This window comes from Neovison vison, chromosome 10, assembly GCF_020171115.1.
Source record: "Neovison vison isolate M4711 chromosome 10, ASM_NN_V1, whole genome shotgun sequence".
In the NCBI taxonomy this organism is placed as follows: domain Eukaryota; kingdom Metazoa; phylum Chordata; class Mammalia; order Carnivora; family Mustelidae; genus Neogale; species Neogale vison.
This window is the reverse complement of record NC_058100.1, coordinates 51,582,349-51,591,153: the sequence shown is the minus strand read 5'-3', so window position 1 is coordinate 51,591,153 and position 8,805 is coordinate 51,582,349. Positions and strand designations below refer to the sequence as shown.

The 8,805-nt window shown below is 35.2% G+C and overlaps 1 protein-coding gene across 1 annotated transcript in view; it reads right to left on the bottom strand.

The window, feature by feature from the left end:
• Window positions 1-215: 215 nt before the first annotated feature.
• Window positions 216-8,805, bottom strand: part of RNF2 (ring finger protein 2) — a 44,686-nt gene continuing 36,096 nt past the window's right edge. Inside the window, exons 4-7 of the mRNA XM_044267289.1 lie at window positions 8,156-8,371; window positions 3,621-3,893; window positions 2,507-2,678; window positions 216-2,227 (exon numbers count right to left, since the gene is read on the bottom strand). Of these exons, the coding sequence (XP_044123224.1) occupies window positions 2,126-2,227; window positions 2,507-2,678; window positions 3,621-3,893; window positions 8,156-8,371 (763 nt within the window). The 3' untranslated portion in view covers window positions 216-2,125. The remainder of the gene's footprint in view (window positions 2,228-2,506; window positions 2,679-3,620; window positions 3,894-8,155; window positions 8,372-8,805) is intronic.

Below are 8,805 nucleotides of genomic sequence, written 5' to 3'. Positions count from 1 at the left end.
TTATGTATATTTTACTATAATAAATTTTAAAATGATAATGTATCTTAAAGGCCCTTACCTCATTTGGTGAGCCTTTTGTTCTTCAACTGAAAGAGTGGGTATACAAGTTACTTAGATAAAGAGTTACAAAACCTTGGTTGGTGGTGGTGGTAAAGAGTACCCACCCACCACACACACACACACACACACACACACACACAAACTACACTCAGCGCTCTACCAAATACCTATTATATTTTGCAAAGAATTACACATCTAATGAATTCACTAATGACACAGAGTTTACATCCTCCCATACCAACAGAGAGAAACACATACACTCTAAGCACAAAGCTTATATTCACAAATAATTTTCTGCTTCAAGACAAAATTTCAATTAATCACAATGGGAATTTAGTTATTTAATGCAACCACTAATCTAATATCACGAATAAAATCTAAGCAGTTATATCACAAAACCAGGGTTATATGCAGTGGACATGCATTAATAATCTATACAACTTAACATTACACCAGAAAAGGAATTGAATACAAAATTTCCCTTGATTTTTGGTGGTCTTCAAATTTCATGGCACAATAAAACTATAAAAACAGATTTGAAATATTTTCAGTAAGACAGTAAAAAATTTAATGAGCCTTTAAGTTTTCATAATATTGGACTGAAGATTTAAAACATCAAGCTGGCCCCAATCTGTCAAAAATGACAGATAAATATTTACAATGTCTAGACAGGTTATTTAGTTACAATGGAACTGGAGGACTACTCAACCCTGGCTGGCCAAAAAAAAAAAAAAAAAAACCCTTTGAGGTTAATTTCTCAATGCTCAAATCTTTGTAAATACTGTGATAATTATAAACCTGGAAACATACCTGGAATCAGGACAGTGATGAAAAGTAACACACAAGTCAATCTTATTTCTGATCTGTCGTCATAAAGCCTTCTGGCTCTAAAAGCCCAACACTGTCCCTAAATATAAAACTAAATTAAGAACAAAATGACTTTATCCTACTTGCTGACATTCTTCTACAAAATAATCTTTCACTAGGGCAGGGCTCAAGCTCCTTTAACTTGCTTCTCTAGAGTGTGATTAGCAGAGCACCAAATTTATAAAGTGATAGGGCCACCCAAAATGCTGAACACACTTTTCAAACGGAAGTAAACTTTTTTTTTCCAGTTGTTAGTTCTATGTGCCATGTTATTCTTAAAACTTACGTGGCTACCAAGAAGAAAAGAATTAGGGAAGCTTTGAACATATCTTGTACTTTTCATCAAGGCTAAAGTGCAAAATATCTCCATATCTCTGGTATTTTAATAGGAAAAAACATCAAACACAAATAAAGGATCTGAAGTGACGGTAAAGCTAATACAAAAAGACCTCTTTAAATATACACTTGAAGACTACACAAGACCAATTTAATTTTTCTTTCTTCAGTGAAATCTGTAAATGAACCAAGTTCTCATAGAACTTGACATTTTGTTTCTCTTTCCCAGGATCAGAAATTCCAAAATTAGAGGGGAAAAATGGAAAAAAAATAACATTGCATGACAATGGACACTAAGTTCATAAAGAACCTTTTTTAAAAAATGAGATATTATGGAAGAAAATACCATGAAAATAATAATCCTATGAGAATTGTTTTTTAAGCACAGTAAGTTTGAGCCTTGGTCTTCATGAAGATACTACAGCTTATATAGAAAACTATAAATATACAAGACTCCAGGAAAAAAAGTCAAAATACATATTATTTAACATTCTGTAGGCCTAAAAAAACTTTAGAGGGGAGGGAAAAGGACAGCCAACTGAATCTTCACTTAAGAAGATGGAACTGTGAAAAATTCCTGGGTCAAAAGGGTGCTCCAAATGGAACCATACTTCATGAAAACATACAACTTAGATATATTTTTAAAAGGAAAGAAAAAGTCCTGAATAACTGCAGTCCCTTCCAAAAAGGAAATTTTAAATTAAGGGGAAAAGATTCTAATAGTGTAAACGAGTCTGGCTCAGAAAGAAAACTGAACAACATATCCAATATTCTGTCCGTAAAAGTAAAGACGTTACATCTTTAATATTAAAGAAATAGGCTATAAAAAAAGTTCATTCTCAGACTTGGTTTTAGTAAAAGCTCATTTGTGCTCCTTTGTGGGTGCATAATAAAGTTCCATGGGTTTGTTCACTTTCCAGTATTTCTCACTGACCAATTCCAGAGAAAAAGAGCCATTTAATACCTAAAACAGAAAAAGAAACAATTAAAAAACTATTCAAAGCACAGCAGTGAGATGAAACAAACATCGAAGTCCATTTTTTTTTTACTCTTAGGATAAAACTTGTCACATACTATTCATAAAAGGACAACCAAAAGATATCAAAATTACCCCATTGCAATTTCTCATTTTGTCAGGGTCTCAGGGTCCCAAACATTTTTATTAGGCCCCACCAAAACACCTGCCAGTCTCAGATGGTGAATGTGCTCCCGGTTTCAACAGCCTATTCTTTTAAATACTCACAGTGAACTGCCCACTGGCTGTTGCTATGTAAATGGTATACTGCTTCTCACTGGCTGTATCAAGGTTCATCTGGTTTGATTCTCCTTTGCTTCGAAGTTCCTCCAAAGCTAACCTCACAGCCAGATACTTGGATAAGTGATCAACAGTGGCATTACCTGAAGTCTTTATGTATCTGGAAAAATAAATCATTAATAATTTAACTTCTACACTAATGATAAAAACATACTCAAATTATAGAATACATTTCTAACAAGCTGAATAAAATGTAAATGTCTCAATTACTGATAAAAGAGTACCAAAAATTTACTCCTCTATTATCTAAACATTTTTTATTGCAAGGTACAGAAAAGGGGAAAGTACACACACACCATCTGTCTCCAAGAGCATGAAAGCTCTACCTTACCATCTGTAAATATGACATGACAAAAACCAAATAAATACAAGGAGTACTGCAGCAGTGGGAAAGAAAATACCCCTCAACCCCAAGAAGCAGAATTCTACCATCTACAGCAGCAAGAGGACTAATAAAATTCTGAGCAAATTTTATACTAAGAAGTGATCAATTTTCTGGTTTTTCAAACAGAGCCAAGAAGCACTCATCTTGAGACTTTTGCTTAAAGCATGGTTTATAATTGAACCACTCTTTGAACAAGTTAAAGGACTCTTCTTCCCCCTCTACCTAGGAGGCTCACTCCTTTTGTTTATTCATTTATTTTTAAGATTTTATTTATTTATATGAGAGAAAGAGAGAAAGCATGAGTGAGTGGGGGGAGGGGCAGAGGAAGAGGGAGAAGCAGGCTCCCCACTAGGCAGGGAGACCAACACAGAGCTCAATCCCAGGACTCCAGCATCATGACCTGAGCTGAAGGCAGAGCCTTAACAGACTGAGCCACCCAAGTGCCCCAGAGTCACTCCTTTTAGATACACAAATGTGGGTAGGAAGCACACGAAGAAGAAGGAAAACTGTAATCTAGGCAGCCAGAACATCCAAAAGAACCCTGGCAACCAATGGCATGACAAATACTGCCCTTATTTCTTACACAAAATTGCCTTTTAACTCCAAATTAAGTATTATGAATTCAAATAATCTGAAGCTAACCTTGCTAACACTTACCTTGTCTGTGCACTATCATCTTTTTCCATTAGTGTGGGATGAGGCCTGAATACTAATTCAATTTCACTAGCACCATCCATTACTGGATCAATTGCCACTGTTGCATTGTTGTTATCAAGCTCAAGCCCGGAATCGTCAGATGTTTTGGTCCGTTTGTTACTAGGTCCTGCTTCCTGATTACTGTGTGTGGAAGCATTACTACAGTGAGAACTGTCACCATTGTCTTCTGCTCCACTGCCATTTTCGATCTGTTGTTTCTTGCCTCGCTGTAATCTAGTGAAGGAAAAATAAGGAGTTGCATAAAATTTATATTTGGACCTTCTGAATGCATTGATTTTGAAACATGTTTACTGAACTTTAGAATTCTAAAAAAAGTCTTCAATAACTGAATTTGCTCCAAGCTGGATAATGGCATTTATTTTGAAACTTCATGTCCCAGAAATTTCTAAAGAACCTTACTCACACGGATATATCTGAATGACTTAAACAAATGTTTGTTTATAGTCACAAAAATAATTTTCTTTGTTGACTATAGGAATTCTATTATTTACATGTAGATAAATTTTTTTGTTATGAGATTTTAAATCTAAACAAAGACATGATTCCGAAATGAAAATGTAAAAGTTCTAAAGGAAGATATTCATGCCTCTTTAATTAAAGGTTCTTATGGAAACAAGATTTAAGAGAACGTTAAGCAGTCCCTCCCTGCCAACCTCACTCAAAGTCTGCTAATGCAATATAAAATTATGCTGGTGAGAAAAATGAGATACAGCTAAATCACAAGCATGGATACAGAAGCAGTCTAACAAGCTCAAAAACAGAAACAAAAAAAACACCAATAACTGGGCAAGGTGCTTTGTATACAGATCTGTCTTACTCATCAAAACAATGGTTCCAAAACGATCATCACGGTAGTTAACATTATCTATCGTCATTTTATAGTTGAGAAAACCAATGAAAGTGAAGTTCAAAGCTCTATGGTTATAAGCTAGTAGAAGTACCAGAACTAGAGCTAAGATGTGATGCACATTCTACCACACTGCCCCCCTCTCTACCTGTATATGAAAGAAATATGAGAAATGACCTGCACTTCTAAGATAGTATCATTATTACTTGTTTACTGCCAGTACAAGCAAATCATAGCCCACTGCTTAGGAAACATGCTCAAGAACCTGTAATTTTTTTTTTTTTTAAACAACAAAAACACAAAATACTGTTTATGAAATCTATATATCATTTCAAAATTAAGTGGGGATCATTAACATATCAAATGACAAAACTATGATCCAAAAAGATAAACAGATAGTGAAACAGATAGTGAAATATTAGTCTTAAAAATGTGAAATAAGGGGCACCTGCGTGGCTCAGCCTCTGCCTTTGGCTCAGGTCATGATCTCAGGACCCTGGGATGGAGCCCTGCATCAGGCTCTCTGCTAGGCGGGGAGCCTGCTTCCCCCCTCCCCCAGAACACTCTGCCTGCCTCTCTGCCTACTTGTGATCTTTGTCTGTCAAATAAATAAATAAAATCTTAACGAAAAGTGAAATAAGCCAGTCACAATTCCATGTATATGAGGTATTTAAAGTAGTCAAATTCATCAAAACAGAAAGTAGAATGGTGGTCGCCAAGAGATGATGAAATGAGTTGTTTAATAGGTACAGAGTTTTGGTTTTATAAGATGAAGAAATTTCTGAAAATTGGTTATACATTAATGTGAATGTATTCATAATACTGAACTGTACTCTTAGAAATGGGTGAGATGGTAAATTTTACATTATATCTTTTTTATCACAATTTAAAATACATATATATGACATGAACAGGCCAAAATTATGAAAAAGAAAAATACAACAGTGAAAATATAAAGACCACACTTAAATATTTCCTAAAATCTACAACTAAAGCAAAAGCAAAGTTGTTTCAGTTGATTATAAAGTAAGCTAACAGGGTTACTTGTCTTAATGTATGTATGTATGTATTTATTTATTTATTTATTTTAAAGATTTTATTTATCTACTTGAGAGAGAGACAGTGAGAGAGAGCATGAGTGAGGAGAAGGTCAGAGGGAGAAGCAGACTCCCTGTGGAGCTGGGAGCCCGATGCGGGACTGGATCCCGGGACTCCAGGATCATGACCTGGGCCGAAGGCAGTCGTCCAACCAACTGAGCCACCCAGGCTCCCAAACTTCTTTCCAAAAAAGTGTGAGGTTGACAGACCTAGGTCAATTTATTTTAGGCATCATTCTTAAAATAATGTTCATAATAGAGATTAATAGCTTATTATATCTTGCATTTATCAAATCATATGTATAATACTCCATACCATTCTAGAGGTAGCATTTCAAGACCTACACCATCAAACTTAAAAGTCATTTGAGGAATAATAACAGTAATTAGGAATGTCAATATTTAGCTTCTACCCTTGCCTGGCAGGGAGCCTGCTTCTCCCTCTGCCTGCTGCTTCCCCTGCTTGTACACACTCTCTCGCTCTCTGACAAATAAATACATAAAATCTTAAAAAAAAAAAAAATTAGCTTCTACTATTTAAAGAACTAGTAGAAAGAAGCAGAATCTGAAATAAGTAAAGAATCCAACATAAATATTTTGACACAGATCAAGATTGCTACACATAAGAAACTAATTTTAATTCAATATAATAGAACTTCAAAAAATTCATACATTCAGAAATATTTACTGAGCAGCTATCTGAAGCCAAGCATTGTTCTACGCACTGCAATTATAACAATCAGAAATACTGACAGTCTCTCTGCCCTCTAAGGGCTTATATTGTTCTATGTAGCAGGTAACACATACATCTCAAGAGAATAAGTTCTGTGGAGAAAAATGAAGAAGGGAGGGTAAGATGGTTGGGGTCCTGAGGTAGAAGATGGGAACTTAGCAGACATCTGAAGAAAGAGTGTGCCATGTGGATTATCTGGAGGAAGGTTCCTTAAAGAGAGAATAATAAGTATAAACGGCCTGAGACAAAACCATGCTTCGGAAATCAGAAGATCAGCAAGAAAACTATAATAAAGTTGTGAACAAACGAAAGGAGCTTCTATCACATACGCCCACCATTAGAAACGTTCAAGCAAAATCAAAGGACTATCTATAAAAGATTTTGCAAAGGGGACTCTTTGTCCTGCTTAAAATGGTATCTAAAATGAGCACCATTAAAGTCCCTCAACCTCTTAGAAATGCATAACTCTTTCAAAATAAATACACTCAACACTTAATACTTTATTTTACTTTGCTCAACAAAGTTATAGGTCAGTTTAATATAGTTACAATGTAGCACATCTTCAAAACTACTTCCAAACCTTAAAAATAGCAATGCCTGGAACTCAATCAAAGATTCTGATTTGTTTGGTTTGGGATGATACTGGAGGTCCTAAAATTTTAAAACTTTCTGTGATTCTGATGTTCAGCCAAGGTGAGAAACACTAAACTGGGATGGGGCTTTACTGGCATCTCTTACTTTGGAAAACAATGCCTCTCACTGAGGCCTGAATATATTAGGAAGTATCAGAAAGGAAACTACAATGAGGGTAAGAAAGTGGCCAGATTATGCAGGGTGCTGAAAGCCATCATTAAGGTCATTTAACCTGAAAGCGAAGAGAAGATAGATATAAGAGGCTTCAAAGCAAAGGAGAACCATGATCTGACTTTCAATTTAACAGAATCACTCCTGCTGATGTGCTGAGAACAGACTCTGTAAGGAAAAGCACGGAAAATAAAAAGACCAATTAGGAGGCTATTTCAATACTTCAAATCAAAGACGGTGGACCAATGTGGATGTATTATGGATATATTATGGAAAAAGTTAAATATATATTTATTCACAGGTTGGGATATACAATGTGAGAAAAATGTTACGGGTAACTCCAAAGTTTTTGGCTAAAGGAAGTGGAATGACAGTTGCCATCAACTGAAATGAACAAGAATGAAGAGGAGTAGGGGGTAAGAATAAAAAGTTCAGTATTGGACATGTTAAATTTGAGTTAAGGAATAAGCCACTTTATACAAAAGGAACCAGGAGAATATTGTCTCCTGAAAGCCAAGTGAAGAAAACCATTCAAAGAGAAATTAAGTGTCAAATGCTGCTGAGGAAGACAGGAAAATGAAGTCTGAGAATCAGTAATTAAATTTTGCAATTTGGAGGTCAAAGGAAAATTTGATAAAGTGATATGGAGGTAGGGGAGGGGAAAAAAGCCTGAATACAGGGGGTTCAAAACAGAATGGGAGAAGAACTGGAGATAGTGAGCACGACTTTTTCAAGCAGTTTTGCTATCGAAATAAAAGAAAAGAAATAGTAATTGGAGGGGGAAGTGGGTACAACAGAGAATAGTATTGTAAACCAAAAACCCTATTAACGCCTGGAGGTATATATTATGCCTGCATGGAAAGGAAATCATGCAGAACTTCTATTTATTGTTACGTTGTATCTTTTTCAAAGTGGAGGCTCCTAAGTCAATTCAATACTTTAATAAAAGTATTCAGAAAAATGGCCACCATCACTGGCCTTCTTTCCCATGTACCTGTTCATGGCCTGTATCTTCAGTCCTTCCTCAATGCTGTGACTGAGTGCTTGCTGATTATTGTGCTTGTTGATCCTGGCTAATACTCTCTCTTGATGAGCTTCATACTCATCACGACTTGGATAAATTTTGCTGATAAGCGCATCAAAGTTTGGGTCTGGCCTTAGTGATCTTTTAGAAACTAGCTTTTTCCGACAGGTAGGACATTCTTTATTGCTAAATAAAAAGAGGGAAAAGAAAATGTAAACAATGTCAGTATCTTTGAGCTAAGGACAAAAACATCCAACTTCTGGATAGTTATCTCTATTCTAATACCTTTACTCAGTCACAGAAATTTAAACTGATTAATCTGAATTTCTCTGAAAATCTGATTTGAGAGTAAGCAAGATTTGGGGAACTTCAGGCAGTATTTGCCAACAGGCAAAAATTCTATTACTTTCCAATGATAATTCAAACATAATCATTTTAGAAATAAAAATCTATTCCTTGCTAATTTAAATTTTCCTTGCTATCCATGCCCTACAAGGAAAATTTAATCACTAATGCATATTAATTTATGTTATCGATTCTTTTATTAAAATAGCATTCATAAAGATACTTTTTATATAATTTAGAAGTGGAAGAACCATTGTTTCATGCTTTGTAATTTC